General features: G+C 37.6%; 1 protein-coding gene and 1 long non-coding RNA gene across 2 annotated transcripts in view; one reads left to right on the forward strand and one right to left on the reverse strand.

The window, feature by feature from the left end:
- AP4E1 (adaptor related protein complex 4 subunit epsilon 1) overlaps positions 1–13,696 on the reverse strand; it is a 63,597-nt gene extending 49,901 nt beyond the window's left edge. The window contains exons 1-5 of the mRNA XM_059913305.1: positions 13,483–13,696; positions 11,644–11,715; positions 8,532–8,655; positions 4,154–4,227; positions 1,648–1,769 (exon numbers count right to left, since the gene is read on the reverse strand). Coding sequence (XP_059769288.1) covers positions 1,648–1,769; positions 4,154–4,227; positions 8,532–8,655; positions 11,644–11,715; positions 13,483–13,632 — 542 coding nt within the window. The 5' untranslated portion in view covers positions 13,633–13,696. The remainder of the gene's footprint in view (positions 1–1,647; positions 1,770–4,153; positions 4,228–8,531; positions 8,656–11,643; positions 11,716–13,482) is intronic.
- A 111-nt stretch (positions 13,697–13,807) lies between these two features.
- Positions 13,808–21,011, forward strand: part of LOC132359390 (uncharacterized) — a 71,625-nt gene continuing 64,421 nt past the window's right edge. The window contains exons 1-2 of the long non-coding RNA XR_009500832.1: positions 13,808–13,938; positions 16,322–16,435. This is a non-coding gene — a long non-coding RNA (uncharacterized LOC132359390). The remainder of the gene's footprint in view (positions 13,939–16,321; positions 16,436–21,011) is intronic.

The raw sequence follows: 21,011 nt of genomic DNA on the forward strand, positions 1-21,011 counted from the left end.
TATCTTCCTAGGTAAACTATGTCTTGATGGAAAATTCTTTTCACATAAAAAGAAAAGCAGATTAACAAAAGATTTGCCATTAGTATTAATCCTACAGTAACTGTAAACTATATCCCAATGTATTGCTATTGGGCGTTAACCAATATGAGTTCCGGGAGAGAGTAAGTAAGTGAGGTGAGGAAAAAGAATACAAACTCTGAACAGGCTCAGGAATCCCTAGGTCTGGCCCAAAGTGGTGGCAATAACACAAGATATCAAAAAACCTGGATTTGGGCTGTGAGTTTGGCGTGCTGAAATATAACCAGGGATTCAAAAGTCGAGTCCAAGCCCTGTCTCATAGCTTCGTTGTGATATCTACTGGCTTATTTGTAGCTCTGTCCCATAGTTCTGTCTTTAGCTCTTTACTCCATAGCATGGAGTTAGGTATGGCCATAATTGCAAAAGCAGAGTTTCAGAAAGTCTAAACTCTAACTGGTAGAAGACAGGAAAGGCCAGGACTTGAAATGACAGTAGATGGGAAGCAATAAGGAAAAAATTGAAAGGGTAAATGGGAAGCAGCAAGGAAAAAATTCAATTCTTAGAAAGATTTCATACAAAGGGTAAGTATGGCTACCACAAAACAGTGGTGGTATGGAAAAATTTCATAAAAATATGCTCTGCTATGATCAGATCAACCTCTAATTATCTAAGAAAGGCTAATATTTTATTTCCAGTAATTAATTTTCCATACCCATCATTTGTTCTAAACACAGATTTGATATAAACAAAACATTACAAGTCTGAAAAATCTCTGAAGTTATTCCATAATTCTTAGAAAAAGCTATCATTTTTAGCTGGAATATTCATGGTCCAAGATTTAAAGAACACAAAGCATAAAACAACATTTTAAAATCTTAGAACACTAAAAATACTGACTTAAGCATATGAAATATTATATGAGTAACAAAAGAAATCTTTATCAAAAATGTATATATAACTAAAATACTGCAATCACAAAGGAAAAATGGCAAGTGACTGTAAACTCTTCCCTAACTCTAAAGATTATGAAGTTAAGGGGCTTGGTCAAAAACAAAATAATTCCAAGTGTGGTGAAAAAGTAATCAAGTTGAGAAGGAGAGAGTTAAGGAATCATACAAGATTAGCAAAATACTGTAAGTTAAGGTTCATTTGGATATATTCTGCTATAAAACAGAATTTGAGAGCTGCAGTTTTGATATAAAGCATCCCCAATACATTGAAGGTCTGTATTCATGCACTTGAACCATTTCCATATGTTTTCCATTATTTCACTTTATCCTCAAAACAACTCTGTGAGAACTAAGGAGCTTCAACCAACCCCATATAGCCAAGAGAAAAACAGGACCCCTGACGGTTAGCAGTAGAAGTGGGAAGAAAGCCAAGGATTCCTGATGCTAAGCCTCACTGACTCTCAGTTTACCTTTAGAAAGTTGCCTAACATTTTTCTAAACCCACATAAAAATAAAGGACAATAAAGGACAAATATCAGGGATTTTTGCATTATACCTGGCAGTCAAAGAATATCCTCTATCCTGGTAGCGTTAAGTTAAAGTTAGAATAAACTTCTGAGTATAAATTTTCCTTTTGAAATACATAGTGTAGACACCTATCCAAAAAGAATTTACTTACTTAGAATGTTGAAGTTTATCTTCTATTAATGGAAGAACAGCTGGAATCATTTCTCGAGGGAAAATCTGGCTGACGATAGTAAGTGCCATACATACTTCTACTAGGTTAGTGCTCTGCAAGTCCTAACATTATTAAGCAAAGAAAACATTCAGTGCAAATTCTGAATCTAGGGACATTGAGTTCAACATTGCAATGGTCCTACACACTTAATAGTTTTCTACTAACTTTTTAAATTAATTTGTACATTTAGGCTTACCTCATATTTTATAGGAATATTCCTGTTTCATTTGCCTTAATAGAGTCAATAGATAAAGGTAGCCAAAAGGCAACTGATCTAAAGGAAACTGTATTTCTGTTTACAATGACCAAAGTAGTCTTCTTTATTACAGCCTTTAAAACTTTTCTAAACTAGTAACAGAATAATTTTATGAATTCTTCTTGTTAATCAACAATATCAGTGGAAGTTTAAAAGGAAGCAATTCTTGAATATATATGATAAAATGCATGCATTCATATATACTTACATAAGCACAAAGTTTACAAACCGTTCTAATAGAACCCAAAACTACATTTTTGAAAGTTTGCAAAAGTTTAAGCTACTAGTAAACTTAAGAGAGTATATAACTTAACAATTCAGAAAGTATTGATACTACACACCCACACACACACTCTCTGTCATATATCAAAAGACTGAAATAAGATAAACATGAAAAAGCTCAACAATGCAATTATACTTCATTACCAATTTTGTTTAAACGTTTAACAGGAAACAATACTGTGTATGGATTGTGTTTTTATTATCTGTACATTTCAGTTACCCAATTAAACTCTGTTCTTCTTTAAACTGACTTTCAGAATCTAAAAGACTTCAATTATTCAGTTTATATCACATCCCTTTAAAACAGATCCTAGAGAAAAAGACAACAGCATGGAAGATGCATCTGACTAAGAGTCTGGAGATCTGAGTTATAATTCCAACTCTGCTTTTTTTTTAATGTATTCTTTTACTGAAGTATATTAATAATATTGTATTAGTTTCAGGTGTACAGCACAGTGATTTAGTATTTTTGCAGATTATACTCCACTATAGGTTATTACAAGATAAATGTGTATAATTCCCTATGCTGTCCTTGTTGTTTATCTATTTTAAATATAGTAGTTTGTTATCTATTAATCCCATACTCCTAATTTGTCCCTCCCTCTCTCCCCTTTGGTAACCACAAGTTTCTTTTCTATGTCTGTGAGTTTGTTTCTGTTTTGCATATACATTCATTTGTATTATTTTTTAGATTCTATATATAAGTGATATCATATAGTACTTGTCCTCTGTCTGATTTATTTACTAATATTTAATTTCAATAGTATTCTCTAGGTCCATCCACGTTGCTGCAAATGGCAGTATTTCATTCTGTTTTGTGGCTGAATAATATTCCATTGCGTATATATACCACGTTTTCTTAATCCAATTGTCTACTGATGGGCACTTGGATTGCTTCCACGTCTTGGCTACTGTAGTGCTGTTATGAACACTGGGGTTATGTATCTTTTTTAATTAGTGTCTTCATTTTTTCCAGATATATACCCAGGAGTGAAATTGCTGGATCATATGGTAGTTCTATTTTTAGGTTTTTAAAGAACCTCCATACTGTTTTCCACAGTAGCTGACCAATTTACATTCCCACCAACCGTGTACAAGGGTTCCCTTTTCTCCACATCCTCACTAACATTTGCTGTTCACAGACTTTTTCGTGATAGCCATTCTCAATGAGGTGATACCTCATTGTGGTTTTGATTTGCATTTCTCTAATTAGTGATGTTGAGCATCTTTTCATTTCCTGTTAGCTATGGATATGTCTTCTTTGGAAAAATGTCTATTCAGGTCTTCTGCCCATTTTTTCATAGGACTGTTTGTTTTTTTTGATATTGAGTTGCATGAGCTGTTTGTATATTTTGAATATTAACCCCTTGTTGGTCCCATGATTTGCAAATATTTTCTCCCATTTCATAGGTTGTCTTTTCATTTTGTCAATTATTTCCTTTGCTGTGCAAAAGCTTTTAAGCTTAATTAGGTCTCATTTGTTTATTTTTGCTTTTATTTCTTCTGCCTTAGGAGACTGATCCAAGAAAATATTGCTACAATTTATGTCAAAGAGTGTTCCATCTATGTTCTCTTCTAGGAGTTTTATGGTTTCAGGTCTTACATGTAGGTCTTTAGACCATTTTGAGTTTATTTTCGTTAACTCTGCTTTTTTAAATGAAACAATAATAACAGCAGCAGTAGCAACTATTATTCTCTACAGTGTTTCATTTAACCCTAACAACTTGGTTAAGTTCTATTATTATCCTCATTTTACAGATGCAGAAACTGATATAAAAGATCTTTCTAAGCCCATTCTATAAGCCCACCTTCTTTGAAAAATACCTAATTTAATACGATTGGTGAGAAATGTCAGATGCCTGAAGGAATAATTTAAGACTTCATATTAACCAGCATACAATACAATACCTTTACAACTGTATTCACAAGGAGAAGCAACAGTTCATGACTTTCATGTAGAAATAAAGAAACAGCCAAATAACCTATAAAATTTGAGAGGAAAAGTCTCATAATTACCTGCCAAAAATTAACATTTCCCAAGAAGTTAAACAAAGCAATAATATATTCCAAAATTTAAGTGTCAAAGATACCAGTTACACGTAAATATAAAAACAAATAGTAAAATAACAAGGTTCAAAAAATTCAGTAAGGAAGATTTCAGATGTTCTTCACCCTGAAGTCTTTCACAATTAGGTATTTCACAGGATATAACTGAAATGGAAAAGAGGCTATGTGCACCAACTTAAAGTCCTGTAAATGACATTAGGAATATATGCCTTCTATCTTCTGTGCAAATCTCTACACAATCAATCAAAACATTTTCTGTCTTGTAGCCAAATATAATTATTCAAAAACTAATAGCTACTACAGTTAATAGTGAGTTACTAGCTATTTGTATTACTGAATGAGCTACCTAATACCAATCCATATGATGTAAATCATCTATTAGCCATAAACAATACCTTATTTTCTCAATGTGAAGATAAACTATTGAATGAATAGAAGTTGTTGCGGAAAGAAACAATGTCTACCACATTAAATGTACTCATTTACTCAGGTACTTTTATTTTAATAACATCAAAACATTAAAAAATACAACTTAAAATTGAGGAAGTACGTTAATACTCTGACAAATACCATGGGCATGGAATCTAGATGCTCCATGTCATTTTCCTGTCACCCTTAATATTGATAACATTTGTTAGACAGTTACTGTGGGTTAAGTACATTACAAGCCTCACCTCATTTAATCCTCACAACAACTCTATGAGGTAGATATTCTTATTATCCCCAATATAATAATGAGGCCCCAAAAGGATAACTGCCCAAGGTCTACAGCTACTACATGGTGGAGCCAAGACTACAACGGAGCCAGTAGGAGTTAGCTCACGTTTTTAACCCCTATTTAAGACCTTATTCCCTGACTCCCATTCCCATTGTTTTTCATTCTTCTCAATTCTTCCAGCCTTTTTATTAGCAATTCTAGTGTTAGCTACCCCTATTACTATCCAGCATCCATATTGTGTCTGTTGGGGAAGATGGGAAAACTGTTAAAAAAATTTCCTGTTCTCATAACCAAGGAGTAGCAGCATGACCCACTGCAACATCTTCACTGAAGGTCAGAGGAGCAGAGCTATCACTCCCACAATCAGGAGAGAGAAAAAAGAACAAACCAGGACCAGGAAAGAGAAAAACCCTAGACAGCATTTAAAGCAGAAATTAGGTCTTATCAGATTACATCTGTTCAGCTAAGATATCACCCCCTCTCAAGTCACCAATATCAAGATACAAGAAGATCAACAAACTAATCCAAAGACCACCTCAAAACCTTATGAAATCTTAATTCTATCTGTTAAAAAGAATATCCTGTTTTGACAATCAGGGAAAACAAGGAAACTGTTTTGATTATCAGGAAACAGGGGAAAAGATATTCTGTGATTCAAAAAATTTAAAAGGTTTCAGGAAAACAAAGAAAAACAACAATGATTAGAGAATACATTTGATATGACTAAGAGTGAGGTACAGGATAGGAATACAGGCTTTGACTCATAGAAACTTGGGTTTATATTCTAGCTTCACCATTTAGCAGCTCTATGACCTTGGAAAATTGACTTGACCTTTCTGAGCTTCAGTTTTCTCCTCTGTCAAACGAAATATCATCTCACAAGATAAAGCACCTAACATAATTCCTGACTTAGTGGGTACTGAGATTTATTTACTCAACAGTATTCATGTGAAAAATAAGAATGCATTATCCATCAGAGAAAGCACTAAGCCTTAGAAATCTCAGGAGGGTAGATGAGGCAATGGTACTGGAGTAAAGGCATAAAAAATTTAAATGCTATCTTAAAAAAAACTTCCACTCATTAGCACACATAAAGAATATCTGAGGGGCTTCCCTGGTGGCGCAGTGGTTGAGAATCTGCCTGCCAATGCAGGGGACACGGGTTCGAGGCCTGGTCTGGGAAGATCCCACATGCCACGGAGCAGCTGGGCCCGTGAGCCACAACTGCTGAGCCTGCGTGTCTGGAGCCTGTGCTCCGCAACAGGAGAGGCCGCGATGGTGAGAGGCCCGCGCACCGCGATGAAGAGTGGCCCCCACTTGCTGCAACTAGAGAAGGCCCTCACACAGAAACGAAGACCCAACACAGCCATAAATGAATAAAATAAATAAATAAAAATAGTGTTAAAAAAAATCTGTTCTATTTAAAAAAAAAAAAAAAAAAGAATATCTGATACCCACAGACACGTCTTTCTAGGTGTCAATAAAATACTTTCCTAAGGAAGATCATGAATCTCAATAAAAATGACTGTGAGGTTTCCTTAGTCACTGTAACTATGAAATAACCCACATACAAGGTCCTTCACTGAACATTATTTATTAGAGCAAAAAATAAAAACAACCCATATATTCCACTAATAGGGACCTCGTTGAAAATACTACGGTACATCCATCTGCCCACTGAAAACTATGCAATTGTATAAAAGTATAAAGATGTCAAAACAAGATGCGGAATAATCTCTGTAGCATGCTATCTTCTGTGTAAGAGAGAGTATTTGAGTGTGTACCCATGAATTTGCTTGTTTTTTCAAAATGAAACAATGGAAAGATTAATCAGAAGCTAAAGAAAATAGTTACCCATGGGGTAAGGGGCAAAGCTGGTAGAGGGGTTAGAGATAAACATGAAATTTCTCTGACTATACCTTTTTATCAGGTCTTAACTTTTGGACCATGTACACATGTAATTTTTACATATTTTAAAAATGGGGCTTCCCTGGTGGCACAGTGGTTGGGAGTCTGTCTGCTAATGCAGGGGACACGGGTTCCGGCCCTGGTCTGGGAAGATCCCACATGCCGCAGAGCGGCTGGGCCCGTGAGCCACAACTGCTGAGCCTGCGCGTCTGGAGCCTGTGCTCCGCAACGGGAGAGGCCACGATAGTGAGAGGCCCGCGCACCGTGATTAAGAGTGGCCCCCGCTTGCCACAACTAGAGAAAGCCCTCGCACAGAAACAAAGACCCAACACAGCCATAAATAAATAAATAAATAAATAAAAATTGAAAAAAAAAATTTAGGGAATTCCCTGGCAATCCAGTGGTTAGGACTCAGTGCTTCCACTGCCACGGCCTGGGTTCAACCCCTGGTCGGGGAACTAAGATCCCGCAAGCCGCGTGGCATGGCCAAAAAAACCAATAAAATAATAAAAATAAATAAAAATAAAAATAAAATTTAATTGAAAATGGAAAAATTACATGAAAGTCTAAAAAGCAAAATACAGCAACAGATGTACAAAGTATAGACTGTCTATTGTTTTCAAAATTTCCTGCTGTTAGGGATCTCAGAATTAGTTTGGAAAAGACATGAAAAGACAAACACCGTAAGACAACAGGTGGTAGGAGCCACCTGAGAGATCACAGAAGAGTTAAAACTTGGTTTGGAATACAGAAAGGGAGAGACAAGATGCCAGAGGACACTCTACTTGGAGGGAAGAATGTAACAAATCTAGAAGACAAAAGAGTATTTTTGGTGGAGTGAGATTCAACAAGTGGAACAGTGTGTTCATATAGTCTCAGAGTCTTTACCAAGATATCTCCCACGCCATACCCATCATCTGACAGCACAGGTCAATATAACTTGAGAAGAATGTTGGTCCCTGACAACACGACACTATCAACTTCTTTGAATAAAGAACATGTTCTACTCCTATATTATTCTAAAGTGCTTCCTTCTTACGTTTCTGATATAAAGCTGTACGTATATGAATACAAGATTTAAGTCCTTGTTTTCCTAATAGACTTAAAGGTTGATTACAGAAATAAAATTTTCTAAGATACCTCAAATCCTCATAGTTAACAATTGTGAAACTAGGAGCAGGATACCGAAAATTATTCAAGTCAATTTCAGTTTTATCTATAAAAAAATCATCCCTTATCATTAAACTGATGAGGTTAGACAGACTTTTTAAGATCAGCTTTACTGAGGTATAATTTACATATAAGAAAATTCACCCTTTTAAGTACATAGTTCAATGAGTTTTGACAAAGTCATCTAACCACCATCACAAGAACAGGCAATTTTTCATCCTTTCTATAACTCCAAAACGCTATGAATCAGGAAAACTGATTCCATTTTTAGACTGTGAGTTTTTGAAGCATTATCTTTTAAAGCTTTGGAAATCACAAGGCAGTGTTCTAAAACCATACTACACACCTGCCATCATTTACTTTATATAATAGCCAGAACTTTAAGGACAACATTAAGTGCAAGAGTCTTAAACACATACATACCTACTCTTTTTTCTAAAAGGTTTCCTTGTTGTGCCAACTTGATTGCATGTATGTAACCAAAGGAAGCATCATATCCAAGCATTTCACAATATATAAGTCTCACCATACATTCCTTCATCATTTTCTGAAAAACAAAATATCCAGTAACAGTATAAATAAATAGAATGCTTTGACTTTTTTTTTTTAGTATGCTGTAATCATTTAATAGGAGAAGTCTTTAATCCTGGCACTGAAGAAATAACATATATAAATTAATCACCCAAAGTCAGACTTTATAAATAAAGAGTTTCTCCCAAATTTAACTACCAACAGTACACATTTTAGTAAAATTATCTCAATGTTTTGTTACTGGCAACAATACAAAATAAATCAAATGTAGCTATTTCTAATTATAGGTGTCCCTCGTGTAAAATTTGGTTATAATGTGAGACACATGGTCCTCAGACAAAATTTCACTCGTGGTACTCTAACGTGGCTTCTAGAATGTAGCACATCATTTTAATATACTTTGTCAAATGAACGCATCCATAGAGCTCCCACAAGTTGGTAATAATTTCTGTGATGAAAATATTTTTCACATTTAAAGACCAAATTGCACCTGGAGTTTCTTCAGAATTACTGTGCTATATTATAATAGGCGACAGTTTGTTTTATAAGCATTACTTTTTCAACAATTCTCACAACTATTATGATTTCATTAATGGTATAATCATTCCAATATTTAACCTAACTGGATCTTTCAATATTTATAACAGGAGCTAATAACTTATTTTAAGAGATTCTATAAATCTGTTTTATTAGTATGAGAATATCTGTATCAATATTTATAGCAAATTTTAATCAAAAATTTAAAATATAAATGTGTTTCAAAATAAGAAAAGCTCAGACTATTTTAATATCTAAAAATTAATTAGGGTTAATATATTACAGGATTACTGAATCATAAAATGCTTAAAAAACAGTAAAATAAAATGTTTTAAAGTAAGAATAACATTTATATTTCATATATATTATATACAGAGAGTAGATTTTATATATATATATATATATATATATATATATATATATATATATATACACACATGTAAATATGAAGAGTTTAAAAATAAACCACAGGAAAATCTTAAGGGAATAATGTTTAATGATTTAATTTAGGTCACTTGTGTTTAATAAAAGTTAATCCATCAGCACATTAATTAAAACTACTAAACACTGAGAAAACAAGCTTAAAGTATACTGGAAGCCTCTTCAAAGGCTTCTACATCAATGAGGAGTGAAAGTATTCATTTAAGCCATTAAGTATCAACCTTGATTTTGTAACATTTTATCTCATAGCTTTTCAAAAGTCATTATGGAGTTTGTTTAAGTAAAATTCTATTGCATACATTATTATTCTCTTACTTGTGGAGAAGAAAATGCTTTTCCCAATGCAGGAATTCACTCTAGAAAATTTCTTTAACAAATTATAATCCAACTTCTACATGACCACCTCAGGGACAGACTATTCTGTAAAGTATGCCCAGAGTTGGATGGCCATAAATATTATAAAATCTTCCTTCAAACTCTGGCTCCCTAACTTCTACCTACTTATCTAATTCTGTCAACACCAGGTTTATGTCTGGTAACATGAAAACTGTATTTACTGATGCCAATTATAGGAAATGGAAATCAAACTAAATGAAAAGAGAGAAGCTATTTCTCTGTAACATTTCTATCAAGTATCATAACACACAGTGATTTTATACATACACATAAAAATATATACATATCTATGCATACACATACATATACACATACACACACAGATCACATTAACTATGTTTTGAGTTTCATTTGTCCACATATTATTATGACCATAAAAGGAAATATATACATTCTCTCAGACTTTACAAGTGTTATTCACATACATAATCATGTATTCATGCAAAATGATCACCGCAATATTTTTATTAGAAGAGTATTCCACAGCAACTTACACAAAGAAGGCACTCACAAAATATTTGCTGAATAAACGTTGCTTGGAAAAATCTCATTATCTGAAACCACATAAAAATTAAAAGAAAAAAAAAGTAGGCCTTAATCTAACTATGTAGGGACAGTCCCACAGTCCCACAGTGGTCTGCATATGGTGGTCACAGCTTAAATAGTTGCTGGATGAATGCTGTTTGAAAATCAAACTATATGGAACCAAGTTTTTTAAAAACTAGATCCTGATTTAGCTATCGTGCAATATACTCAGTTTTACAGCAAGAAAATCACTTTTCTACCTTGTCAGCCAACCTATATTCCAAGATATAACAGTAAAATGAGAGATTTACAATATATCAATTCAGGTCTGAAAACACTATTTTATTTTTTACTTTTTTTAAAATTTTTTTGGCTGCGTTGGGTCTTCGTTGCTGTGCGTGGGCTTTCTCTAGTTGCAGCGAGCAGGGGCTGCTCTCCGACGTGGTGCACAGGCTTCTCTTGTTGCGGAGCACAGGCTCTAGGTGCGCAGGCTTCAGTAGCTGCAGCACCCGGGCTCAGCAGTTGCAGCACGTGGACCCTAGAGCACATGGGCTCAGTAGTTGCGGTGCGCAGGCTCTAAGGCATGCGGGCTTCAGTAGCTGTGGCGCATGGGCTCAGTAGTTGTGGCTCACAGGCTCTAGAGCGTAGGCTCAGTAGTTGTGGCGCACGGGCTTAGCTGCTCCGTGGCATGTGGGAGCCTCCCAGACCAGGGATGGAAGCCGTGTCCCCTGCATTAACAGGCGGACTCCCAACCACTGAGCCACCTGTGAAGTCCCCTGAAAATACTATTTTAAATGATGTGTCCTAACCTTCTCCCAGTGCACAACATTAAAACAATAAGATCAGCCTTGGGGTCTCAGGAGTCCTACATTTATGTAACTATCATCATGTTGGCATTGAACTGACATCAGTCAAGCAAGTCTTGCTCTGGTGCAGCCAGTCAGCAATAAAAGGCTAAAGTTAATGTCTGACTTGTTACCATCCATAACTGATTTTGACTGTGATAAATTAGATTTTAGCAACTGATCAATTAATGCCACTATTGAGTCCACAGTGGACCAGATTTCAAATTCAAAACGTGCTGGCACTGACTATGCAAACTTACCAGAGTTGTATTAGGAGCAGAAACAGTTGCTTTCAGATTATTCAGTTCCTGCTGGATTAATTTCTCTTCCTCCTGAAAAAATGAAAATATTTGAATGCATGAATAACCACCTTTTTAAACTCTAACAGTATTTTTAAAGGGAAAAATATAACTTATAATATTTTCAATAAAAAAGAAACATTATTTTAAAGTAGAGTTACAAAAATTATGCACTTAAGATTTGCCTACAGGCATTTCTCCAACCCTCAGAATCATTCCTGGAAAGAATAAATATTTTCATGCTAACTCACCATTCCTCTTTTTTTCACTCAGTTACTGTCCCCTTAAGGACAGGTTAGCAGAAAATGGTTTTTTAAAAAAATTAACAGTGGAGAGAAAGTAGAAAAGCAATTCTTTATGTAGTGGCCCAGAATAAGGTTCTCACACCTTCTCCTTCTTCATGGAATACAGAAACAGGGTAAGAAGGCAGAAACAGAAACTGTTCTTCTTCCCTTAAACTATATTCTTCTTCCCTATCCTTTTTTCCTATTCCTTGCATCCGTTCCCTCACTTCCCATCTCTCTCTCACACACACAGAATAAATACACTGATATGGTTACTTTTACTGTCTGCATTGTATTTCACCTCCTTAAGCACTTGAAAATTGGCCCCAATTTTGACGAATATCATGCTATCTTTAAATTACACATTGAATTAGCAGATGCCCATTAGGTGACTAACCAAGAACTAACAATGCTAGTGAAGTACTGCTACATTTAGATACCTTATGTACGGTTTAAAACTGCAGTTTAAAACCAAAAGTATTTTATTTCATTCAGCCACCTCATAAAAACGAGCAAAGGACAAAATTTTAAGACAAGCAATATCAAGTCTACAAATAATTGTTTTTTGTGATTTTTGAATGTGAAGCTGATCCTCCCCAGTACAACATCATCTTATTTCAGTTTAAAAAAGAACGTTTTTAAACGCTCAGAGCACTTTGAAGAAAAACTTTCTTTGTCTTTTCTTCTCTCCTGACACATATTTCATTGTATACTGCTTACAGCTGTCTTAAGCCCAAGATGAAGGAACAAGTCCTTGGGAAAAGGAAATGTGTTTTACACTGTTTCTTTAGGGTCTAACACATAGTCTCTTCCACAAATATCTTTTGAACAGATTTTGACCTACCATATGATCTTTTTTTAAGATACTAAATCCTTGAAGCTTTGAAAAGTCTGTGGGAACTTAAAAACTTCCATTATAACTGCTCGTTTTCAAAGCCCATCTGAGGCAGAGACTTACTCAGCAAATACTGCATTTAGGGAGAATTATGCTTTTTCTTTGCCCAACCCGTAGGTCTAACCTAAGAATCTCAAGCTCCCCAAACATACTGAACAACAGGTTCAAATGGCAGGGTCTGTTCTAGTGTATGACATCTAGCAGTTGAAAGAACTGGGAGACAGAAAGAACCCGAGTGCGAAAGAAACTTTTTAGGAGAATAATGCTGACACTTCCATGGCACCTGGTAGTTTCACACGCTCGATGTCTCATCTAACTCTCGAAACAACCTATGAAATATGTACTGGTACTCTGTTACGTCAACGTTCAAGAAACACACAGAGGCTCAAAGATTAAAGATATCTGCCCCAGATAATAATGAGTCAGTGTCAGGGCCAACCGTGGAAACCCGGCCTCCCAGCTGTCAGTCCGGGCAGCAAAGTGACGCTTCCGGACAGACGCCAGGACCGACAGACACACACGCCTCACGGCCAGCCCCGGAGGCTCGCCGCCGGACCGGAGCCTCCCAGCGAGGGGGCCTCCCCGAGGCGCCCCTGACCTCCCGGCCCAGAGAACACCTACGTGCTTGGAGGTGAGCGCGGTGATGCCGCGGACCAGGCCTCCCAGTCGGGAGGAGAAGGACGCCTTGGCGGCTGCGGGCCCGCTAGCCGACTGGTTCTGCAAGAAGAGTCCCGGCAGCGCCGTCAGCGTCTTCTCCACAATGTCGCTCATCGCCGCCGCCGCCACCCGCCCTCCGGTCTCCGCCCGGCCTCATGCCCAGGACCTGCCCCGCCGCCTCCCCGGCCTCCGTAGGCACTTCCTGTTTGTTTGAAAAAGAAATCTTTATTCGCGTCCCGCGCGGACAAGCACAGTGTCGTTCTAGAGAGACGCCGCCGGAGGGCGCGAGAGTCCGCGAGCGAAAGACCGCGCGCGCCAAGCCTGCGCGGAAGTGGTCCTCCTGTGGTGGAGCAGAAGGGCCGGACGCTCCCGGTTTCGATGGCAACCCCTGCGTCCCGAGCTTCTCTGGGTCCTCCTGAGGTAGCCGCTGCCGTCCGTCCCTCTTACACTTCGGCCGCAAAAGTCTCCCTTTCCCTTTGGCCGCCTCCGCGCTGCCCGAAACCGCACGGGGAGGTGGCCATTCCTGGCCCTCTCTCGGCACCCTCTCACTGACTGGGGGACCACCGGCAATCCGCCCACCTCCCTCGGCCGCACCCGGAGGAGCGGAATCGATGCTGGGCCCTGGCGCCACGCGCGGCCCTGGCCCTGGCGGTGCCGGGGACCCTGGTGGTGTTGAATGACGGCGCGGCTGCCCTGTGGACCCATCCTACCGGGTTCAGCGCCCGCCGCGTACGGGGGACTCTTGGCCACTGTCTCTTCCCCTCCGCCCCCCTTCTGGGGTTTGGGGAGGCAGCCAGGAAGGGGAAGTGGTCGGTTGGCCACCCCCGTGCCCCCCAGACCCCCTGCTCCTGCCCAGCAGGTCGCAGTCCTATCCTCTCACAACGCTCTGTTCTTTTCCATTCTAGAACTGATGGCAGTTGCCACTACATAAATATGTATCTCCCTGTCTTTTTCATTGCTGTCACCTCAGCTTCCATCTAGAACAGAATCTAGTGCAGTGCTTTTGAGAATGTGGTCTGGTGAGTTCTGAAGGAGACCCTAACAAAGGATACAGGAAGTCAAAATTATATTCATAATATTACTTAAATGTTATTTGTTGTTTTCACTCTCATCCTCTCCAGAGCGTATAGAGAAGTTTTCAAGAGGATAGAGGACTTAGAACCTCTCAACTGACTGATGAAGTGTGTGCTTGAGTACTATTGTATTTTATAGATTCGTCTAATGTTTAGGGTATAAGTGCGTTTTCAGAGATTAACTCAGTTTGTCCTCAGTACTTCTGGTGTGTTCTTACAAGCTATCTTCATGATGAAATAAAAATTCATATTTTAAGGCAAGACGAGAAATTTAGACATAAAATTTTTCTCCGCCCACTTGGGCCTCCTCTCTCCCCTCTAGTGTTCATTGTGCATCTGCATCACGCATTAACCAGACTTCCCCAATGGCAGAAGTATCTGCTCAGCTGTAAAGACCAATTTTTCTTCTTCTGGCACCAGCCATGTAACTCTTTGAAGATAACATTCATTTCTCAATCCTGTAAGGGGTCACGATGCTCCACCACTCACCTTGTATGTGCAGACAACTTTGGTGAACTTTATGTACAATGCCAGTATATCATTTCCCTTAAAGATAGCGGGTGGTGCACAACAGGCTGGTCAGGTGACCTGGGGAGATGCTGGGCCACACCTAGTGGAAGTTCTTTGCCTAAATATTTACTTAGAACATTACTTGTATTCCACATATTTTATAAGATTATTGTTTTTTTGCATCACCAAATGTGTGGCTGAGCCTCAGATAAAATTAATGATGATTAGGTGATTTGAAACTATTGGTCAAATATATAGTCCTATAAGATCAATGATCTTAATAGTGTAACTCCAAATATGGGAAGAAGCAACAAGAGGGAACCGTTTCCTGGACCATAACAGACTAGTAAGACAGGCAGTCCAGAGGCTTTTGATTACTGTTAACAGGGCCTAGTCCAGTAATAGCACAGTGAGGGGCATATCAATGAAATCCTTGCCTGGCCTGGGAATGAGCATTCCTAGCACCATGGGACAAATTGGTCATGAAATGACTCCCAAACCTTAGTCAAAAGTAAGACCAAAAGGGAAGGGATTGTAAAATAAAGAATGTTACCTATCATCCAGTTATACAAAAATCAAGTCATTAGCCACTGCAGTTGCTGACCTACAATATACTCTGAAAAGAATTCAGCATGAGGCACTTTGTGCTCTGGAAAACTGACAGAACTGGCCCTCAGATAGTTAGATATTTTTAGGAGAAAATTTTATGAACCCAGCATCTTCTTATACTTAGAAAAGCACTAAAACCCTTAACTAATATATCTGTTCCTCGCAAATAGCACTAACCTTCTACCAAGGTGAATGAATGCTTGATTGCACATACCCCTATGCCAAAGTCACATATACTACTGGCCTCCCCCTCTACCTCTTCAGAACAGTTCTCAGACCTCTCTGAGAGACTGTCTCCCAGGTTGTAATCCTCAGTTGGCTCGAATAAAAATTTCCATTTCTCCCTAAGAAAGAATTTTGTCGACATTCATTTATACCCTATCTCTCCGCATTTAATCATCCAATAAATGGTATTTTGAAATCCCTAAATTCTCCTTGTGCCTATGTAGAAACACAAGAAAAAAGTTCATTTTGTTTACTTGTTTTGCAAGAATATTTTTAATTTATTGAAAACTTTTCTAAATATTTAAATTTTATCTAAAACTTATTTTTTAGAATTTAATCTTTTATTCTAAAATAAAATTTTGTTTATAATTTTTTTTTAATTTTAGATTCTTTCATTGACTCACAAGAGGGAGATTAGAAGACCTGCTTTCTCAATCTCCCACATCTAAAGATGCTGAAAAAGATGATATTGACATCAATATCAGAGGATTCTGACTCAGGTAAAGGGAATAATCTGGGTGAAACTGTAAATAAGAAAGGAAAATGTGACAAAAGCTTATTTCTTTTCCTTGACGTTAGAGAAGTTAATGATTTACCTTATTTTGTCTTATTCAACAGAATATTTTCAAGCACTATTATGGTGCCAGGTAGGTTGAGGCATCATTTTGAGACCAATCATTCAGAGTTTAAAGAAAAGGGAATTGAATATTTTAAAAATGATAACCTCTTTAAAAGCCAAAGCTTTTTTTGTTACCACTTTTCAAAGTAGAAATGAAAAACCAACTGAAGCATTTTACAGGTTAAATTATTGTATTGCACTGGCTGGAGAAGGGCATACGATAGCTGAGAGACTAATAAAGCCTGTACGTTACTGAGTGAATGTCTGCTAGACGAAAAATCAGTCAAAGAAATCATGGCAGTGCTGTTTTCCAAAGATGCAGTAACTCACCAAATTAGAAATTCCGTTGCAAACATAAAGACTGAGTGCATATCCTATCTGCAGAATTATACTGTCTTTAAGATGGACAAAAATTATATAATTATAGATGTAGCTAGTCTTGTTGCTTTGCTTGTATCTGTCAGGTGGCAGCACCAACTAATACTTGAAGATCTATATAAATGCCTGGCAATAAACTAAAGTGATGCTGAAATAAAACATTGTACAATTTTTTTTTATCTCATAGTTTATTCTGGAACAACTGTGCTGATATTTGCACTAATTGTATAAAAGCAATACTGGGCAAAACTGCTGGCACCTTGGCACAAATCAAGGCAGAGGCTCCCAACTGTACTCTTCACCACTGACACTCACATTTAAAAAAAAAAAAAAAAAGCCAGTTTCTCAAAAGAATATCTTTAATGAAGCAGTAAGAATTTTTAATTTTATTAAATATCAACCCTTGAGTACATTTCTTTTAAATACTGTGTGTGACAAAATGGGGAGGACACATAAAGCAGTTCTGACACGTAACCAAGGTTTCTCAAGGAAAAGCACTGGTGCAGTTTGACTTGAAAGCTGAACCAGCCACTTTTCTTCATGGAATACAATTTTAATTGAAATAATGATTAACAAACAATGGCTTTCTTGAAAATGAGCAGTGAGTCTGTCGCCTCAAGAAAAATAACTGACAGTATTCATTACCACTAATAAAATTCAAACTTTCAAGAGTAAATTGGAATTTTGAAAAATGTGTATCTGCTACCAGGAGTCTGATCATCTCTAATATGTAAGAACTGTTCTGACAAGATCAGTGGTGATATTAATGAATGTTATTTTTTGATAGTGTATAATTAAAAGTGTCAGTATTCAGAAGATCTGTATAACTCAATGAAACAATATTTTCCAAATGATCAATGCATGATGTTATAAAATTATGCATGGACTGAAGATCTATTTAAAATGAATACAGACCAATGATTTTAATGTAACCCTATACAAAAAGTTCACTGATATATTTTAAAATTGCAACAAACCTTTAAGAAACTACTGCTTGTTGAGTTTTGGTATGGTATCAAAGAAGAATATCCACAATTATTTGAAAAGGCTATTAAAATACTCTTTTTTCCTGAACTACATATCTGTGTGAGACCAGGTTTTCTTCATAAACTTCAAACAACATACCAACCTGTGGTAGGCTGACACTGTCTCCCAAGGATATGGTCATATCCTAATCTTTGGACTTTGTGAATGTTATCTTATATAGTAAAACTTGCACAGATGTGATTAAATTAAGGATCTTGCAATAAAGAAGTTATCCTGGATTATCCCAGTGGGCCCTAAGTGCCATCATAAATGTTGTTATAAGAGAGAGCCAGGGCTTCTCTGGTGGTGCAGTGGTTGAGAGTCTGCCTGCCAATGCAAGGGACACGGGTTCGAGCCCTGGCCCGGGAAGATCCCACATGCCGCGGAGCAACTAAGCCCGTGCACCACAACTGCTGAGCCTGAGCTCTAGAGCCTGCAAGCCACAACTACTGAGCCCACGTGCCACAACTATTGAAGCCTGCGCGACTAGAGTCCGTGCTCCACAACAAGAGAAGCCAGCACAATGAGAAGCCCCTGCACCACAACGAAGAGTAGCCCCCACTCACCGCAACTAGAGAAAGCCTGCGTGCCGCAACAAAGACCCAACGCAGCCCAAAAATAAACAAATAAATAAATTTATAGAAAAAGAAAACAAAAAAGAGAGGTAGAGGGAGATTAGCCACCACACACAAAAGAGGAGAAATTGATGTAAAGACAGAGGCAGAGATTGGAACAAGTAGTCACAAATAATGCCAGCAGCCACCAGAAGCTGGAAGAGGCAGGAATGAATTTTCCTCTCGAGCTTCCAGAGGGAGTGCTTCCCTGAGCACACCTTGATTTCTGCCCAGTGAGACCGATGTTGAACTTCTGGCCTCCAAAACTATAAGGGATTACATTTCTGTTGTTTTGAGCCACCAAGGTAATTTGTTACAGCAGCCCCAGGAAACTATTGCAAACCCCAAAGTGATAGATTAAATGCAAAACCAAGCATGTGAGATTCCAGCTGTCTTATATTAAACCTAACATAAAGAGATTTGTAGATTTGTAAAACAATGCTACTTCTCTCACTTTTTTCATTTTGAATATATAGTTGTTTTTTATTTTTTTTATGTTAACATGTAATAGGTTTACTGTTGCTATTTTAAAATCAATAGCTTAGATTTTTCTCAGTTTTACTTTGTTAATTCAGTAAATATCTATAGATATAACCCATGTAAACAAAAGCTTTGGGGGGGGCCTCAATAATTTTTAAGCATATAGAAGGGTCCTGAAACCAAAATGTTTGAAAACTGCTTATCTAGTACATAGTAGGTGCTCAATTATTTGTTGAAATAATCATTATATTTATAATTCAGTCACAACAATCAATATATGAGTATAGGCCAGTGAACAGCAAGAGTTTAGGGGTAGGGTGATGGTTGCAAGGGAAGAAGACAAAAGAGTTCTCAGAAAAAGAAATTGGGGGGGAAAAAATACAAAATTATCTCCAATTGACCAGGTTATGAAGGAATAATTGCTGAAACAACAACCAGAGTTTCCTACCCTGTGGCCCAGGCACAAAGATTGAATACCCACCAATTCCTTCTATTCCTCCTCTAACTTTCACCTCCCGAAACTAAAACTTGAAAGTAGAGCTAAGAAACAAATGTTGAAAGCCCAGAAGTGAAATGCCTATTGGGAGAAACTACAGAGCTATATGGCAGGCCCTGCTAAGATTTAGAATTATAAGATGTGGAAACTGAAAGAATATTTGGAGTTCCTCTGTACATCCAATCAGCTAATTTTGTAGAAAAGGATACTGATACTTAGATTTTGGAAGCCACTTGACCAAGGTCACACAACCTTAGGGGTAGAACTGAAATTACAGCCCTAAATCTAGATTCTGAGCCTGGAACATTTCACCTGTACTTTCATGGTATTGACAGTGAAGAGGTTGTCTGTGGCTTCCTGTTCTGAGACTCTGGCTCCAAGTCCTACCCTAAAATGTAGGGGATATGGATGTTCTTTTTTAAGCTTGTAAATTTAGACTGTATATTTTTTCTGTAAATATGGGCTCTTCTTTCTCCTTTTCCCATCTATACCTCTGTCCCAGGTAATTTCACTCAGAATGACATACTGTCACAGGGATTGAACCTATTAAATTAAACCCTCAAGAACTGGATTTCCTTTGTCTCTTCTTCCAGTCAGGGAGGAAGGTGGCTCTCACTGAGCTGAAAATAGGGCAGAGAAGTGACTCAGTGCATTTTAAGAAGGTGCAGAAGTCCTAGGACAGTAAAGGGCAAACTAGTTTATTCCCCTACGGGAACAAACAGGGCTGTCTAAGCAGGGGTGTCTCACCTGAAAATACATACAGATGTGTGAAGGGGTGATAAGTATTTTTCTCCAGTACATTTCCTCAGCTTCCTTTTTTAAAACTTTTATTTTGAATAGATGTTAAATTCAGTTTATTCAAAATTCAAAATGTACAAAAAGTTATACTCAGAAAAGTCTTCCTCCCTTCCCATTCCCCAGCCATCCACTTCCCTTCAATAGAAACAACTGCTATGATCTATTTCTTCAGAAATATTTTATACATAAACATTAGCTTTCACTTTGAAAGCCTTAGATTCCACCCCTGTGCCCACAGAGAATTCAGCCCACTTATTTTCAGAGTTTATCTCTAGGGAATCATTGCTTCATCTAACATTTTTCCAAAAATTCCTGCCCTCAGTTGATGGGACTGTTGAAGACAGACAACAGTTGTTCATGCTCTCTTACTCAAAGGTTTCCAGGCTGTCCCAGGAATGTGCATGGGAACCACCTGATAGAGGAATTACAGGACACACACATACCCACAACCCCAGTTCTCACCCTCTATCCTTGGCCAGACTCTCACCTAGGCTCTAAGTCATTCATCCCATTCCCAACCCCCTCAACTTCTAAACTCCATTTAGCTTTCTTCATCCTCTTGCTCTTTGCATTTAACATTTGGCAGTGTTTTCCCTGCAAAGCCCTTGTGAGCTCTCACCAATAATTCTGATTTCCCACTCAAGCTAAATTGCTTCCATTTACCC

Source organism: Balaenoptera ricei, chromosome 2, assembly GCF_028023285.1.
Source record: "Balaenoptera ricei isolate mBalRic1 chromosome 2, mBalRic1.hap2, whole genome shotgun sequence".
In the NCBI taxonomy this organism is placed as follows: Eukaryota; Metazoa; Chordata; class Mammalia; order Artiodactyla; family Balaenopteridae; genus Balaenoptera; species Balaenoptera ricei.